Source organism: Panonychus citri, unplaced genomic scaffold (assembly GCF_014898815.1).
Source record: "Panonychus citri isolate SS breed McGregor unplaced genomic scaffold, ASM1489881v1 Contig00072, whole genome shotgun sequence".
NCBI classification, from domain to species: Eukaryota; Metazoa; Arthropoda; class Arachnida; order Trombidiformes; family Tetranychidae; genus Panonychus; species Panonychus citri.
In genome coordinates, this window is record NW_026515477.1 from 823,402 (window position 1) to 841,504 (window position 18,103).

General features: G+C 31.4%; 7 protein-coding genes across 7 annotated transcripts; 4 read left to right on the forward strand and 3 right to left on the reverse strand.

Moving 5' to 3' along the window:
• The first annotated feature begins 18 nt into the window (after window positions 1-18).
• LOC128386531 (uncharacterized) lies at window positions 19-1,281 on the forward strand. The gene has a single exon (XM_053345574.1). The coding sequence runs from the start codon at window positions 649-651 to the stop codon at window positions 1,174-1,176; it is 528 nt and encodes a 175-aa protein (XP_053201549.1). The 5' UTR covers window positions 19-648; the 3' UTR covers window positions 1,177-1,281.
• Window positions 1,282-1,389: 108 nt separating this feature from the next.
• LOC128386522 (eukaryotic initiation factor 4A-III) lies at window positions 1,390-2,855 on the forward strand. Its single transcript, XM_053345564.1, has one exon. The coding sequence runs from the start codon at window positions 1,526-1,528 to the stop codon at window positions 2,735-2,737; it is 1,212 nt and encodes a 403-aa protein (XP_053201539.1). The 5' UTR covers window positions 1,390-1,525; the 3' UTR covers window positions 2,738-2,855.
• Window positions 2,856-2,868: 13 nt separating this feature from the next.
• Window positions 2,869-3,496, reverse strand: LOC128386535 (protein LLP homolog). The gene is made up of 2 exons (XM_053345577.1): window positions 3,186-3,496; window positions 2,869-3,102 (listed from the first exon to the last, which is right to left on the reverse strand). Exons 1-2 carry the CDS (start codon window positions 3,376-3,378, stop codon window positions 2,957-2,959), a joined length of 339 nt encoding a protein of 112 aa, XP_053201552.1. The 5' UTR covers window positions 3,379-3,496; the 3' UTR covers window positions 2,869-2,956.
• A 46-nt stretch (window positions 3,497-3,542) lies between these two features.
• LOC128386533 (DNA-directed RNA polymerase II subunit RPB7-like) lies at window positions 3,543-4,366 on the forward strand. The gene has a single exon (XM_053345575.1). The coding sequence runs from the start codon at window positions 3,649-3,651 to the stop codon at window positions 4,162-4,164; it is 516 nt and encodes a 171-aa protein (XP_053201550.1). The 5' UTR covers window positions 3,543-3,648; the 3' UTR covers window positions 4,165-4,366.
• A 19-nt stretch (window positions 4,367-4,385) lies between these two features.
• LOC128386534 (ubiquitin-conjugating enzyme E2 G1-like) lies at window positions 4,386-5,317 on the reverse strand. Its single transcript, XM_053345576.1, has 2 exons — window positions 4,742-5,317; window positions 4,386-4,632 (listed from the first exon to the last, which is right to left on the reverse strand). The coding sequence occupies exons 1-2, from the start codon at window positions 5,165-5,167 to the stop codon at window positions 4,555-4,557; spliced, it is 504 nt and encodes a 167-aa protein (XP_053201551.1). The 5' UTR covers window positions 5,168-5,317; the 3' UTR covers window positions 4,386-4,554.
• A 277-nt stretch (window positions 5,318-5,594) lies between these two features.
• On the forward strand, window positions 5,595-7,054 carry LOC128386526 (non-structural maintenance of chromosomes element 4 homolog A-like). The gene is made up of 3 exons (XM_053345569.1): window positions 5,595-5,736; window positions 5,802-6,202; window positions 6,271-7,054. Exons 2-3 carry the CDS (start codon window positions 5,805-5,807, stop codon window positions 6,887-6,889), a joined length of 1,017 nt encoding a protein of 338 aa, XP_053201544.1. The 5' UTR covers window positions 5,595-5,736; window positions 5,802-5,804; the 3' UTR covers window positions 6,890-7,054.
• Window positions 7,055-7,286: 232 nt separating this feature from the next.
• Window positions 7,287-13,551, reverse strand: LOC128386517 (neuron navigator 2-like). Its single transcript, XM_053345556.1, has 3 exons — window positions 10,038-13,551; window positions 8,883-8,981; window positions 7,287-8,174 (listed from the first exon to the last, which is right to left on the reverse strand). Exons 1-3 carry the CDS (start codon window positions 12,870-12,872, stop codon window positions 7,386-7,388), a joined length of 3,723 nt encoding a protein of 1,240 aa, XP_053201531.1. The 5' UTR covers window positions 12,873-13,551; the 3' UTR covers window positions 7,287-7,385.
• Between the last annotated feature and the right edge of the window lie 4,552 nt (window positions 13,552-18,103).

Sequence of the window (18,103 nt, forward strand, 5' to 3'; positions counted from 1 at the left end):
TTTGTTAATTTGAGTGATAATTTACCTAAATTTATTTGAATTTTGTATTAATTTGGAAATATAAGTGACTCGAGAATACCTGGAAATAAAAAGGTAAAACAAAACAACAATAATTGTTGATGAAAATACGAAAAAGGAAAATGTGCCTTACCAAAGGCTTGAGGAAAATATATTGATGGCTAAAGAGGTTTTAATAGACCATTTGGAGAATATTAATGAAATTAGTAATTTTAAATTACTGATTGATCTTTTATTAGATGGATCAAATTGGAAAACTATGAATTATGTAACTCGTGTATCTTACTATTATAAATTCCATCCCAATCCCCATTACCTTATAAGCGGTAGTCTGAACCGCGAACGGTTAATTTGAATTAACCGGGCTCAATATGAGGCGCTGTTGAAGCTTAAATATCATGTGATTGGTTATTCTTTTGTTGTTTCTCTTTGGAGGCAAATCTTTCTTTCTCTTGGCACTTAGCATGTTCTTCCCGCTCTTGTCTCTCTCATTTTCCTTTTAAAGTATTAAAGATCTTGGACCGATGGAATAATCAGTTTTTTCTTATTCTTCTTCTTTTGTGTAATTGTTTCTTGCTTAAGTAATTTTGTTTTGTCTATTTGTGTTAATATTTTTCTCTATTCTCAAAAATGTCATCAATAAAAAAGAAATCGGAAGTAAAAGTGACACCTAAATGTCGAACAATTGACAGCTACTTTACTAAAAAGAAGAAAATTGTCACCGTGGCCAAACCGAAGAATCTTAATCAACTTTTCAATAGTGTTGCCAGAATTGAGGAAGGACCTTTAAAGGGATTACCAACCACTTTACTAGACAAAATTAAGAGTAAAAAAATTGACGATGATGATGAAAGTCAAAAAGTGAAAATGTTGGAAAAATTACCTGAGATGGTTAAGATTGTTCATTGTTTCTTCCTAACTAATCCAAAGCCTGTAAAAATGAGTGTTTTAATTGAAAAATGTATCTCTTCCTATTATACATACATCTCAATTCCTGAAACTGAGAAACAAATTAGATATATTTGTGAAATATTTCCCGATTGGTTTACAATTATCACTCTGAGGAAAATTATTTATGTCAAATTACTGGATAAAAGTAAAACCATCAACTCAATGATTGAAAAGATCAAGAATCTCCAAAATTCTAAACAAAAATGATCAAATTAATCATCAAATCAATTAATATTTATACAAACAAACAAAAAGAAAATGACTTATACACTTAATGACGACAACAATAAATATATTATTTTCTCAATTAAACTAATTAGTCTTTTAATTTAAAAAACTCATGAGAACGAACCAATTAATCGACCAACAGATGTCGCGATTATCGTAAATTCGGTCGCCATTATTGTTTATTGTTTTCTATTGAGAATTTGAAAATTGGTGAAGCTTTGGTTAAATTAATTTCTCTTAATTGTTTGAATCTTTTTTTCTTTTCTTTTTCCAAATTAAATTGATTTTCTTAATAATCTTGTGTATTGTGTATTTGGTCTGTTAAGTGATGGCATCAAGTAGTAGAGCGAAACAAGAATTGCCGGAAGATTTGTCTCATGTTGAATTTGAGACAAGTGAAGATGTTGAAGTGATACCAACATTTGATGGAATGGGTTTAAGGCAAGATTTACTTCGGGGTATTTATGCCTATGGTTTTGAGAAACCTTCAGCTATCCAACAAAGAGCAATTAAGCCGATAATTAAAGGACGAGATGTTATCAGTCAAGCTCAATCTGGTACTGGTAAAACTGCTACATTTTCCATTGGTATTTTACAAACAATTGACACACAAATTCGAGAGACTCAGGTTTTAATTCTTAGTCCAACCAGAGAATTAGCAGTTCAAATTCAAAAGGTAATTCTTGCTCTTGGTGATTATATGAATGTCCAGTGTCATGCATGTATTGGTGGTACAAATCTTGGTGAAGATATTAGAAAATTAGATTATGGTCAACATGTGGTCTCTGGTACTCCTGGACGTGTTTTTGATATGATTAAAAGGAGAAATCTTCGTACAAGATCAATTAAGATGTTGGTTCTTGATGAGGCCGATGAAATGTTGAATAAAGGTTTCAAAGAGCAAATTTATGATGCTTATCGGTACCTTCCACCCTTCACTCAAGTTGTTCTTGTCTCTGCTACATTACCTCATGAGATCTTGGAGATGACCAGTAAATTTATGACCGATCCAATTCGTATTTTGGTTAAACGTGATGAACTTACCTTGGAAGGAATCAAACAATTTTTCGTAGCCGTAGAAAGAGAGGAATGGAAATTTGATACATTGTGCGATCTTTATGATACATTAACCATCACCCAGGCTGTAATTTTCTGTAACACAAAACGAAAGGTTGATTGGTTGACCGAAAAGATGAGAGAAGCAAATTTTACCGTCTCAGCGATGCACGGGGATATGCCACAAAAGGAAAGAGATGCCATCATGAAAGAATTCCGTTCTGGTCAAACTCGTGTTCTAATTACAACCGATGTTTGGGCTCGTGGTATTGATGTACAACAAGTTTCTCTTGTTATCAATTACGATTTACCAAATAATCGTGAACTTTACATTCACAGAATCGGCCGATCAGGAAGATTTGGAAGAAAAGGTGTCGCTATAAACTTTGTAAAGACCGATGATATTAGAATATTGAGAGACATCGAACAATATTACAGTACACAAATCGACGAAATGCCAATGAATGTAGCTGATTTGATCTAATCATCTAATTGATCAATCCAATCACACGATTGATATTTGATATTGTTTACTTTTAACAAGAGTTCAATTTGTTTCAATTGTTCAATCCTCATTTTCAACTCAAACCCCAATAAACACACAAACAAAAGACATCAGCCAAAAAAAGCTTTATTGCCGCTGCGAATGTTTTTATTTCTTCTTTAAATAATTAATACGAAAACCAAGCAAAAAAACAATTGATTATTTTTTCCTTTTAGCCTTGAGTTTCTTCAAAGTTCTCTTCCTCTGTCTCGGATGCATCCAAACTGGAAAAGTACCATTTTCATCCATAAGTGTTTTCGAGTTACGTTTAGGCTTTTCGACCTCCATTAAATCACCTTCACCATCTATCACAAGACAACAGAGAATAAACCAAGCACAAAGTTACTCAAACTGTTCTAATAGCAAATAAAAGACAATTTTCTCTTACCTTTATTATCCTTATTACATTTGGGTTCCAATTTTTTCCCTTCAATCTGCTGAGCATTTGTAATCTCAATCGTTTTATCATTCTCAGCATTTGCAAGCATTTTCTTCAACCGATCTTCCTCTTTTTTACCATATCTAACTCGCTTGATGGCTCGCATCTTACGTTTAAATTTACTCCTCAGTGATTTGGCCATCGTTTGAAAACAAAAGTAAACACAAATTTAAACTAATTAACCAACAAAATTAAACATTTAATTTTACCATTTAAACTGAAAAACATAAACAATGTGCTTTCAACTGATCGGCTCAATGTTTTCATCATCGATATCGAGACTCGATCGATACTATCGATACTTTTGTGTACATTTTTGTTGTTTTCATTTGGGAAAATTAAATCTCTTTGTGATATTTTTCATTTCTCGTTAACTGTCATCTAATTGTTGATAACTATTAGATTTTCTATCATGTTTTATCACATTGCTCTTGAACATGAAGTTCAACTTCATCCGAAGTATTTTGGTCCACAACTTTTAGATGTTGTTAAACAAAAGCTTTTCAGTGAAGTCGAAGGCTCTTGTACTGGTAAATATGGTTTCATCATCGCTGTGACTACAATTGATCACATTGGTCATGGTTTAATTCAACAGAATACTGGTTTCGTTTTATATCCAATCAAGTATCGTGCCATTGTATTCAGACCATTCAAAGGAGAGGTTTTAGATGCTGTTGTCACCCAAGTAAATAAAGTTGGTATTTTCACCGAAATTGGACCTTTGTCTTGTTTCATTTCTAGACATTCAATTCCAGCTGATATGCAATTCGATGCCAATCAATCACCGCCATGTTATAAAACAGTTGACGAAGATATTGTTATCCAACAAGACGATGAGATACGATTGAAAATTGTTGGTCTAAGAGTTGATGCTAAAGACATTTTCGCCATCGGTACTTTAATGGATGATTATCTTGGTCTCAATTGAAGCTCTTTCTCTCTCTCTCTCTCTCTCTCAACAATCCAGTCATTCATCATCTTAAATTCATTCAAATGTTGACCTTTTTTCTTTCTCTTTCCTTTCCTCTCTTCTCATCAAATCGAATCAACATCTTTTCATCTTTTTATTTTACATAAACTGTTTGTTTGAAAAATGAAGAGAACCGAATAAATTAGCTCATACAAATCAATTGGAATCATGTTGTAAAATAATTGGTCAAACCGAACCACTGAGAAAGTTGATTATTTAATTGATAAAAAAGATTCGAGTTAACAATCAGTTACAAGGACAGAAAAGAGAAATTTTTTTTTTATATAGATGTAAAGTGCAAGTTGATTGAGAAAAGAAATTAAATGAAAACCATAATTTAGTTCCTTATTATAACATATCCTGACTTTTTCTAACACAACGTGCTACCTTCCTTTTGAATTCGGCTGGATTTTCACGCCATTCTTTCTGTAAAGGAGAAGAAGAAAAAAAAGATTCCAATCAGTAATCAGATCACAAGAGAATTGAAAACAAAGAAAATAATAGAAAAAGTAAAAATTCCAAAACCAATACTCACCGCAGCATCTACATTGGCTGGCGATTCATCATTAGGATCAGCTAACATTGAAATAACAGAAATCATAATCGTTTCCACAGTATGAACAGGTAACCAGCGTTCAGATGCTTTCTCATATCCATATTTATCATCACCAGGTTCATGGAGAATACTAATACAAACAGTTCCATTCTTATCAATATTCGGATGCCAAATTTCAGTCAAAAATTTCATCTTCGGTGGCCTTAAGGGATAATCCTTTGGAAAGGATAAATGACACTTGAAAAAACCACCTTCATACAATGTATCTGGTGGACCGATAATTAGCACTTCCCATAAATAAATATCATCATCATCAGCAAGACCAGCAGAGAATCCTTCAACTGGATTTTTCTTTAAATCATTTAATTGTTTCTTCAACAAAAGTGCTGATTGATGTTCACCCATTGAGTAAGTGTAATAAATATCAAAATAATTGTTTCAGTGTAAATATCACAAATAACCCACAGAAAGAGAGAGTAAGGGGAGAGTGAGAGAGAGAGAAGGAAGGAGAAAGAGTGAGAGCGAGAATAAGAGTGAGAGAGAAAAGGTAACTGAGAGAGAGAGAGAAATAAATTAATAAAATGTGTTATTGTTTCTTCAATTGGCTTCACTGTTCAATCCAAGAGCTTCAGTGGCTCTTAACAAGCTCAGTGGCTTTGAACACTATTAACGCGCTTCATTTGAGTAACTTTCTGTTTCCAAATGATTTAGTTCACAATTAACTGTTACCAAATCACCTTTACACTAATTAGAGGTTGACAAATGTTCTTCTCATCAATTTGATTCTCTTTTTGTTCTTCACTAATTGTTCTCGCTTATTCATCTATTCGTCTCTCTTTTTGAATGAACCGCGAATATTCAAAATTCTTTTGGCGGTTTATCTTTGGGAACATTTTTCTTTTCTGTAAACAAAATCTTCTTATGTTTTCATCTTTTGTTGTTGTTGGTTTTTCTTTAATTTGGTTAATTTTTTGGTGATTTTCTTTTTCTATTTTTTCTATTTTGTTGTTTCATTGTTCTGTTTTCTTTAATTGTCCAGATCATGGATCGTACGCTTAAAGATGCTGTTGATAATTCTCCTGTTCGTCAAGGTGGATCTCAGGGGAAATTTTCTCGGAGTAAACAACTTCAATTGGAATTTAAGTATAAAATTATGAATGAAGAAATTCGTAAATTAAAAGAATCAGGTATCAATAGTAAAGAGGTTGTTGAAAAGTCTAAATTGTTACGGAAAAAACTTAAACAAGCTAATGATTTGTCTAAAACTGCTTTTGATACTGGTTCACAAAAGTGTATTGAATATGATGCTGAATATTTTTTCAATGGTGCTGAAGTTAATCATCTTGTTGTTAAATCACTTCAAGTGGATAGTCAAGTATTTGATGTGCTTTTCTTTGCTGAAAAATTGAAAACATTCATAGCTCCAGATTCTAGGATAAGGTAAGTTTACCTAAAATTATTAACCAAATCTCAATTCTAACCTTTTTCTTTTCTATTTTCTATTCTAGAGATGAAACCATTGACGATAATGATTTATCCATTGAAGACTTTTATGAGCTTGGCAAGAATTGTGGTCATTTAGTAAATTCTGCTCCGATACTTACTTATTTATATGGTGCATTTGAACCTGGTGAAGTGACCATACCAACCAAACAGAGACGAGTTGGACCTGGTAGACAGAAATTAGTGGAACCAACAGATGAAGCTAAAAAGCCCAAATCTAAAGAAGGAATTGATGATAGTGATGATCTCAAAAATGGAAAAGAAGTTGAAAGAGTTTACAGTAAGCTTAAATCGATATTCGATAAAACCAAAGAGCCTGTTCCGTTTTTCAAAGCGATGGTTAAGCCTGATTCATTCTGCGAAACAGTTGAAGGAATTTTCTATTCTGCATTTTTAATCAAAGAAGGTGTTGTTTCTGCTAAACTGATGAAGACTTCCAATGGTTATGTTCCTGTTATCGAACCCGAAGATCCCGAGGAGGTGGAAAGATGCCACGAGAGAGTAAGAGAGAGGAGAAACAACGAAAACGATTCAGAAGACGAAAGTGAAGAGACTTCAGCATCGAGTCATCAAAGTATTTTATCTTTTTGCGAAGATGATTGGAAAAATTGGAAAATTCAGTAATCATTGTTAACCGAATGAATCTCCTACATTCTCACAAATCTATGTAATACTCTCAACATTTCAATCATTTCCGTTTCCTCCAATTTTCTTATTCTTTGATTGTAAAAAAAAACAAAACTGTTTCTCGAGGCACATTTAAAGTAAACTGTACAGTTTATATTTGAATTCTAATTGTTATCCAATTTCTATTTAATTCAATCAACTCTCATAAAGAGTAACTTTGCCATATGATATTTCAATTTCATTTCTCATCACAATTAGATGAATAATTGATATTCCGATGATCATCTTTATCCATCATATAATTAAGATTTAAACAAATGTCCATTGATCAGAACTCAATCTTATTCAATCATCTTCTTTACTATTTTTCACACAAGTAAATTACTCGAGTAAATTTGAATTTCAATCATTAAATTTAATTGTGTTTTCAATTTTTACAGGTTGACTTATTTGGACATTCGAAATCAATTATTTCTTTGGATATCGTTAATTGTTATCCAATCGATGATTGTCTTAGAAGTAAACATTGTAATCGATGATTTTCACTTCGAAGTTGAGACATTTCTTTACTCATTTTACTGATTCGATCGTTGAGAGATTCCATTTGTGAGGCCGTTAACAAAACCTCCAATCGAATATCATTTAATTGTTTCTCTTTATCTCGCAATTGTTTCTTTAAATCTTTAATCAATCCATCTTCATCTTTGATAATCAAATCTGCTGATCCATTCGTGTTAATATGATTTGTTGTACCATTTGTATTGTTAATTAAATTAAGTTCAACAAATGGGTCAGTCTTATTGTTAAACTTGTTGTTCAATGCTAACGGAGTTGATGGTAAGGATGATGATGAATCAGATCCATGGTTTAATTTGGTGTTAATTGTTGCCTCAACATCCGACATCGAACCTCCCGATTTGTTTCGAGATCGATTCTTTTTAAATGCTCTTTGAATTGATCCTTTGAACCAACCAGATGGACCCGATGAATCTCCTGAATTAATGGTATCACGATCGCATGAAGGTGATCGTGGCTCTTTATTAGACCTTTTCTTATTCTTATCACGTCTACATTCAATATCGGAACTGGAACCATAACAAGACGGATTACCTTTACCTCCCACTCCATTCAGGTCTCCATTAGCACACTCACGTCTTAGAACCTCAATCGTTGTCTTGAGCCGACCAATTTCCCGATCTTTCTGATCGGTAGCCAGTGAACATTGATAAAGGCGAGATCGAAGTGTTTCCAAAATTTTACCGAAAGTTTGAGTCATATCATTCTGAGAGTAAAAATATCAATAATTAATTAGCAAGAGAAAAAGATAAACAATCAAGTAAATTGCTTCATCAACGAGATTCGAGAAACAAATTTCACCTCAATTTCCAACAATCAGAACATTTGGAATTCGAGTTTTTTTTTCTGCTCAACTAAAATTATCTAAAAAAAGAATGACTTTCCAAAGATTCATCAAGATGAACATGGTGAACATGATGGAGAAGATGAAGAAATTTAAATGCATCATTTACACTTAAATTGTCACTTTGAGAACTTTTTTCTTTCATCTTTTCTCTCAACAATATTACAAGTTTCGAAAGTGGAACAAAATTTTCGCTATTTGAATGTCTATTGAAAGTCAGTGGGTGTAAAGAGCAATAATAACATGGCCTAGGACATTTAATATCTATGATACAAAAATAACAGAATAATCTGAATGAAAGAAAATAACTGAGTAGGAATATGATTATCAGGCAAATCCCCAAGAGCATTTTTCCAATTTAATCCTATTAGATAAACAGGATTACAGATACAAGGAAAATATCATCATGATTAATAAGATTCTGTATTCTCAAGTTAAACTACTAGAAATGAGTGAAAAAGTGACACAAATAAATAAACAACAATCATTTCTCATCTCTCATCTCATTGAAACAATTTAATGTTAACAATAAACTTGGTGATTACAATCAAACAAGTAATCAGTACTTACACTATTCTTAAGTTGTTGAGTCAATGTTTCCACTTTGTTATTGGCTCGATTCAGATCATCTCGAAGCTTTTTCACCTCTTGGTTATGCCTCTCCTCGGTCTGTGGTGGTAAAGGTTCAGAATTCAGGGAAACGAGAAAAAAGTTCAGCAAATTAATTAATCATTGACACAGAAAGAAAGAAAGAGAATAAGTTCTTGTTCAGTGTGATGTTAATTGTTTTCCTTTGTCAATTTACAGAGAAAAAAATTCTCATCTTTTTCTTTGTATTCGGTTCACAGGTTATCTAATATTGTATCTTAATGGACTATCATTGTCGCTATCAACTATGTAAGCGTAATTATCGCCAAGCTCTGACACGCTTAAGCTAAACCATCAGAATAATTTGATCACACCCAATAACATGGACCATAAGAAGTTATCATTAGTTGAACATAAGGAGATCGATCGTCTCAAAGACTCTCTCTCTCTCTTCCATTGTTACTTTACTATTATACTAGAGATTTACCTGTAGAAAATACCTGTCACCATAAATAAGAAAACACTTTGAGAATAATAGAGAAAAAGTTTGAAATTTGATCTATTAAAACGACTATTATTATTTTCTTTTTGTTAACTTTTCGACTAACATCAAGTTAATACATCAGAGGAAATCAGTCTTTTAGTCACGGCCGATGATTCTTGACACAATTTACGTTCTAATTGAGTGTACGAAAATTGAATAGATGAATTGTGACACCAAGTGGACAACAACAAGTGTCTAAATTTAAGATGTTAATACACTTGGTTACCTATCAAATGATGACGATGATGAAATGCAAGTATCATGAGCGCTCATTAGACAAATGTCATTTGCAACAAGAGACATTGAAAACCATCAGAATGATACTCAGGTATCACTAATATTAGACAATAGGTTATACTCGTCAAGGGAAATACACACATGTAAACAAGATGAGAAAACAGGAACTACGGTTCTGGGCCATTGAGACAAAAAAATATCATCTCAATGTGTCAAAGAAAAACACAAAACAAAACAAAGTAAAAAAAAAGCACAACAATCAAGTTATTCAACCCATCAGAAAGAGGAAGAGATATAATTTATATAATCGATATGTAAGGTCGACCTTAAGGTCACTCATCTTCGTGTCCACTTACCGCGGAGAAAGAAGAGGAACCAGAGAGAAGTGATATTGTTGACCCTCGAAGTTCACCGTTTTTGGATAATCTTTTGATCTGATTAGTTAATGAGTTCGATGCTAATCCATTTGATTGTAAAAGTAATGGAGGTGGAGGTAATTGTGGCGATGAACTGGATTGAAGATTAGCTGAGAGAGGAGGTGGTGTTGTTGGTGAGATTAAATTACCACAACCATTTGCTCCATATGAAGTTAACTCGATAATTGATCCACAACCACCAGTTAATCCATTGTCTTTATGATTAGATGTTAATCTTAAATCAGTTTTAAAACCTAATTCAGCTTCACTTGGTAAAGTACATTTTATGCAACGATTGATTTTATTTAGTAAATTGTTGTTCGTTGAAGGCACTGAAATGGTTGAATTTAGATTAGCAAGTGAATTGTTGTTGTTAATTGTTGATTCAATTTTCTCATTAAAATTTGAATCATGAAAATTACTTAGACTGGAACTGTTACCATTAATTGATTGTGAGTTATGATTTAAGGAAAAGGATTTGGTTCGGTCGATAATTGTTTGATTAAAAGGTGATTCGATTGGTGAATCAATTGATTGTCTACTAGGAGTTGGACTTGATTCATCTTCAAGAACTGGTGACATGTAACCATTTGAATGGATCGGACTAGATTCTGATGAATTTGAACTGAAATTAATTTTTGATTGTTGTGGTAAAGTTGAATTTAGAGATCGATTCTCACCATTAACGGTACAATTGGAATTGATGAGATCGCAACTGCTACTAATTGATCTGGTTGATTCCAAGAAAGATAAAACATTAGCCGATAAATCAATTTTCTTAATTGTTGGATAATCATCTTTAGACTCGTCAAGTTGATTAACGTGCGATGATAATGATAATGTTGATCTCGCTTTGATTGGTTGATTTTCTTCAACAACTGATTTTAGTGATGAATTTTGTTGATTAGATGATGGTGACGATAAATTAGGTAACATTGGCTCTGAGGCTCGGCTAGCGGAAGATAAGCCCAGAGGCAATTGATGGATTAACTTTGAATTAAATGAGGTTGGTGTTGTTACTGTTGCTGTTGAGGAAGATGAGGTTATTATTGATGTTGATGGTGATGATACAGATGATAAAGATGACAGAGATGAAGATATTGGTGATAATGGTGTTGGAGGGTAGGCTGATGTTGGCACCATTACACTGGAAGTGACATTTGAACTAGATGATGATGAGGGAACAGTTGATGATGAAACAGAGCATCCAGTTAATCCAGATGAACTGTAGTTAACTTCATCATCCATCTTGTCATCATATTGAGGATGTTGTTTGGGTTGTTGAAGATGAGGATGATGATGGTTACTCTCTTCTTCTTTTGGGCCAATACCCGATCGACCGGATCCATTGTCACCATTGACATTTTGACCTATTGAACGACGAATAGGTGAAACTCTAGCAACATTGGGCTCCGATCGAGTTGGTACAAGATGAGATTCAACGGTTGGCCGTCGACCTCTTTCAACGATATTTTCACTTTTAGGAGATTCTTCATTCATCTTTGAACTTAAAATTGAACTTCGATGACCAGACAATCCTGTCTTTGGAATTCCTGATGATGAAAGTGGCCTTAGGCCACTTTTATTAATACCTTTCGATAAACTAGCACCGTTAACACTAGACATTGAAGGCGTTTTATGAGAAACCGTTGCTGTTGATGACGATGATGTTATTACCGTTGATCCAGCGACTGGTGAGTTATCAAGACACACAGAGTTTGGCCTGGATTTCGGTAAAGGAATGCCGTGAGCACCTCCCACAAGACCTTTAGTTAAATTGGTTCGAGTGAGATTTTTATTATTCCCGATAATAGTTTTTCTTTCGGGTCCTGATTCATTTTCGGTAAGACTTGGCGTTGAGTCACTTCGATTTGCATTAAGAGTCGAGGTCAAGTTACCAGCGGTTGGTCTTGGGCTATTATTGTTATTACCATTCATGTTAGGAACACCTCGAACTGGACCTGAACAAGAGGGAGTTTTAGATCGACGGGGAGCTTCATCTTCTTTTACCTCTCTCAAAGTTAAAGATCGATGATGATTTTGTATCAGCGATGATCCTGATCTACCGACCGTTGCGAACCCATTATTGACCATTGAGTGTCTAGTTATTTGAGATCGATTAACTGTAACAAGAGATTTACCTGTTGGGGTTGGTGATCCATTGACAGGTAACATATTCGATGTCATTGAAGTTAATCGAGGTGGTCTGATACCTCGATTAGCATCATTACAATTACTATTATTTTGATTACTCTGAACAGATGAATTAGTATTACACATTGATGGTGAATGTAATGAAGATACTGTTGTTGATCCAGTTGTTGTCACTGATGGTGAAGGCACAATTAAATGAGATTGAGTAGATTTACATTTATACACAGTCGTCGGCGAAACTGATCTTAAACTTGAATCATTTCGATTCAATGATAAACCCGTTCCTTGAGTGGATAATAATTTATTTGGTGGATTGAGAAACTTTTTCGAAGGACCAATTGTTGGAGTAAAATTGGAAGAGCAAGTTGTCGTTGTCGTTGATGGATGATAAGATGAAGGTGATGAGGATGATGATGATATTCCATTGAAATTACATCCGATTCCCGGTGAGTTCGATTGATTATTTGGACCTGGAATTTTCGATTCTCGTCTCTGAGGTAATCGAGAGACAAGACAATTGACACTTCCATTAAGACCATTGGTGTTATTTGGCCTATTCAACGTTACTGTTGATGTAAAGCCCGATGAACGATTCTGATGATAAACCTTATCCATGGTCATTGTCACGATCAATTTAACTTCATCTCTCGTAATTATCTTTATATTTCTTTTCGTTTGGGTCGATAAATTAGTTTCGTTTTCCCAAAGTGATCATAATTGTAAATCAATTTTACAATGAAAATTGTCACTTGAGAAAGAGAATTAAAAAAAACAAAAACAAAAATGAGTCACAATTATGAAACTCGTTAGAAATCAGTGAATGAGTTAATCAAGATAATCTTATTCTCTAAGATTATTCCAATTTGATAATCATTAAGATTTTCTCATCTCTCGATTCAAATTTTCATGGATTGAACTGTAATCCAACAACAGGGGGATTAGATTAGAAACTATTACAACGGTTATAACCAATAAAGATCATCATCTTCATCAACTTGTAACTTGAACGGATTTTGTTCAACTAAGCAACTTTGCTATTCCAATGCGCTGTTTCAAATGGATGAGCAGAGAAAGAGAGAAAGAAAGAGAAAACAAAGATGATGATGATGATGAGGGAGAAGAAGAAGAGGAAAAAAAGAGGGAAACATGAGAGTGGAAAGAGTAAGTAAGGTGGAGAAAGGAAGAGAAGAGAGAAGATGAAGACAAAACTTGAAGATGAGAGGGAGAGAGAGAGAGAGAGGAAGATGAAAAAGAAAGTGAATTTAGAGGTATTTAGATGATGCTTTTCTTCATCATCTTCATCATCGAGTGAGAGATAAATACTGGATGAAAAGAGAAAAAAAGTAAGTATAAATAGACAGAGAAAAAATGTCGACAGTGGATCTTTTATTTACTAAAAATAAGTTTCTTTTTCCTTTTCCAATGTTCGTTGTAACTTTTTTTTCCTATTACTTGTCAATTTGAATTAATCTATTACTTTTATCACAATTAACTTTAATTATCTTAATTGTTTACTTTTTGTTTATCATCTATTTTCAATTATCTATTGATAGATTTACCTTGATGATGATATAACTATTAACTTGAGTAAATATCAACAAATAATCAAAGAATCAGAAATGATATTGAACTCGATATGTACAATTAATAATTAGAATCAATTGATTAACGGTAAATATTAAATCAGTTAAACTAAATTAACTCTTAACACTGATAACGTTGATTAAGCTGAATAATCAATAACCATAGCAATTAGTAATTAAATTAAAATGGGAGTTAACAGTATATATTTAATTTAGTTACAATTTTAAATTCAACAAGTTAATTAATTGATTAACTTCAATCTATCAAAGTCAATGTATTAATTGACGAGCTGATTAATTGTAATGATTAATATGATTACTATCATATATTTAATGTTTCAATGTGAATATGAATATGAGTGATTAATTTTAATTGTAACTGAATTTTCAACAGGAAATTTAATTGATTTTTTTTTTCATTTCTGTTCATTTGTTTTTCAAATGAACTTTTAAATTTCAGTAATCAACTAAATGAGGTTAGTTTACTATGATTTAGTTGATTAGTAAATCATTATTACTACAATTTTATTATTAATTGTTAACAGACAAACCTAAGCTTACCATCAATCAATTAGTTAATTTATCATTGAATCAACATTAAATTGAAACCTTTAAAAACAAACAATTTAATAACAAATATAAAAAGTTTCTGTGAATGATAAACAATTAGCTGATTTAATGTCATTGATCTTACCCAGTAATTGATCAGCAATTTATATTTATTTATATATTTTTATGATTAATGATTGAAAAAAAACTAATAAACAGTGGTAACAATTAAGATTATCAATAGATTATATATAAAGTATCACCTAAATCATCATGCTAATAATGAAGGTAAAGATTAATGAAAAAAAAGCGAAAACAATTAAAACTGATTGATTGTCAAAAGTAAACCAATATAATAAGGATACTTAGGATAATATGATTAATCCAATGATGAGCTATGTTGAAATTAGTAAAGTGTAACAATTAGATGAATGGAAGGAGATTATGATCAAATTGATTGTCAAAGTAAATTTAGAGACGATATTCAGGTCAATAGGCTTTTATTGATCGGTGTTTTTTTTAGTCATAACGAAATGGATTTAAAAAGCACATTAGATTATCTTATAATCATAATCATCGGCATTTAATCATTTGTCTGTTTTGTTACCTTTAGATTTGATATCAAAAGTCACGATTCGAGTAGTTTGACAACAATTTAAATTGTTGTTGTCAATATGATCGTTGAAGGCATTTGACCTTAGAAAGAACGAGGAAGACAAGGGAAGATGATGAGAGGATCAAGATGAAGATGATGGAGATGGAATAATGTACATGGATGATGTGCTCTCTCTCTCTCTCTCTCTCTCTTGATCTTTATGAGCTTTTAGTGCCAAAAAGATGAAAGAGAAGATGACAAGTTATCATCATTCATCATCCATAGTGAATTTCAAATGGATTCACAAAATTTGTGTCTTGTTATTAGTAGTCTTTTAAAATAAAGGTCATTGTAACTCTTGTTAAGGGTCATCATGTAATAATTATGGTTGTACATTTGTAAATGACCTTTGTAAATCTTTGTAATTACATTGGTGAAACATTTTAAATGATGTAACAATTATCTTACTTTGGGATTGAGATGTTCATTTTTATCAATCATAATTGGATTTAAAAATTTTTCTCGTCAATTTAGATTACAAAACATGATTACTTTTAGATCGTTACAATGTATTAATCACTTTTTTTTGTGATTAAATCAATGTTTACAATGATTAGCAACTTTTCATTTAATGTAAACTAAAAGATACTTAATAAACATACAGATTAACCTTTAACTTTTCAACTTATAGTTTTTGTCTAATCTTAATCTTAATCTTTCCTCTGGTCACTTAAGATTCATTTTCCTGTGTTAACGTTAATCTAATCTGTGAAAATTGTAAAACCTAATCACAAATTAACTTGACTAAATTGTTTAATTTATTTGCTTCTCCGTCTCAATTTACTGATAATCATTCAATTCACGGTTCTGGTTAATTTCAACAATTAAGTCAATTTCAATGTCATTACTGAGGTTAAATTCATGTTTACATCACTTTTCCAGTGTATTTGCTGTTTAAAATTAACTAAAATAATCAATTAATCAACAAATATTATTAATACAGTTGTAGTTAAATGATTGAATAATTTTCCATAACTTGGTCAATCTACAATTTTGATTGTTTACAATTAGAAGGAAAAATTTGTTAATATTGAACATGAACAATCAACAATCAGATCCTACTCATTAACTGTCATCATCCTACTTTCAACCCAATACATGATCACAATTAATTTCATCTTCTTCTGTCAATCAGTTTAAATCATCACCAATTAACCATTTTAATTGTTGCAATTAAACTCAACTTGACACACACCCAATAGACACAATTTTCCAATATTCTGGTGTTGAATTGACAATAAAATCATTATCATCTTAATTTAAACGATAACAATTATGTTAATCATCACTGAAACACCTTCTTTAATTGTGATTAAAGTTAATTGTTGAAGCAAAGATTTAGTTTATTGAATAACAGTGAAAGTGTTTAATTGTTTAGCCTTGAAGGCTTTTAAGTGTTTACATTTGATTTTTTTTTGTTCAATTAAAACACAATTAAGTTTAAATCGTGTTGAATAGTAATTAAATTAAATTACTCTTTCTTGATTAACTGATCTGAAAATCATCATCAATAGATTGTGAGTCTTATATATAATAATAACAACAATCAAATTTATATTTCTCACTCCTATTAATTGTTGGTACTGTTAATTGTTTCCAATTTTTGATTAAATGGTTAAATCAATCATGATTAAAAGAAATTAAAGTTTTGCAACAAGAAAACTTTTAATTGCAATCAATAAATTGTGTATATATAATTACAACAGTCGTGAAAGTTACTGTAACCGTGATCAACTACTTAATACAATTAACAATTAACATCTTTATTAATATTAATCATTTCAAGTGAATCTTAATCATTACGATTATCTTATGAATCTCAATCATATTAATACTCAATGAAATTTATCAACTTAATTTGATTTAATTTTCCAAGTTAATATCTTCATGTTGAAGTTTAAATTTCCAACCAATTTCAATCATAATTCACACACACACAATTAAGAGATGATTGTTCAATTTAACTTATACGAAACTGTCAACGATCACTTAGCTAACAATTAAAAGATAATTAAAATTGATGAAAACTTTTTTTTTGTTTCTCCATAGACACCATTGTATAAACAACGATGATTATGTTTCCCATTCATCAAAAAACTTAATTATAACAAAAACAACCAATCAATCAATTGAAAAGTAATTATAACATGTAAATATTGTTAATTGTGAAACAATGATTAAGCATAAAAAGCTGAAATAAAATCAACTTGATTTGCTAATCACGATTAAGGTCAACAATCAAAGTTTGAATAAATAACCAAACAGAATCACAATCGCCTCTTAAGGTTACAAAAGTGACCTGTCATGATTTAATTTCTTTGTGAATCAACAATTAAATCAACGGTGATAATAATAACAAATATTCATGATTAATCATGTTTAGGGTCACATTTAATGACAAATGATCAAAAAAACAAAATCAACAATTGATTAACAATCAAATGTGAGTCGGCATAAAGTTGCAGAGGTTAATCAGTAGGAAATACAATTGATTGGAATTGCAATTAACTTTAATCTAGATTAACTTGTTAAAAGTCTGGACCTAATCAGTTAATTATTGTTATTGGAAAGATTGAAATTAATTAGCCAAATCTACTAATCATTCACTAATATTTCATTTAATTACTTTGATAATAAATTGCGATTTGTTAATTATTGACAAACTTTAAAACTCTAATCTAAATCCGATTAACAATATAAAATTAAATTTCTTAAAGTCTTTTGATCACAGTTGATAATCAGTTAATTATTTGGGATTTTAATTGAGAAACAGACAATTTTTCCTCAGCTGATCAGTTAATTTATAAATTTCTCATCTTGATTAAGTTACAACAATCAACTTTAACAATGACAATAAACGGATTACACTCTAAATTATTAACCTTTGATTAAATTGTTACATTGATCTTAGGCAATAAGATGATCATGAATAATTAATAAATTGTTATATTAAATAAATTCAATGAATATTAATAAGATGAGTAATTGAATATACTCAACAATTTGGTTAATAATTGAAGAGTAACAATCGATACAATGAAAATCTGCTTTACAAATCATAATAA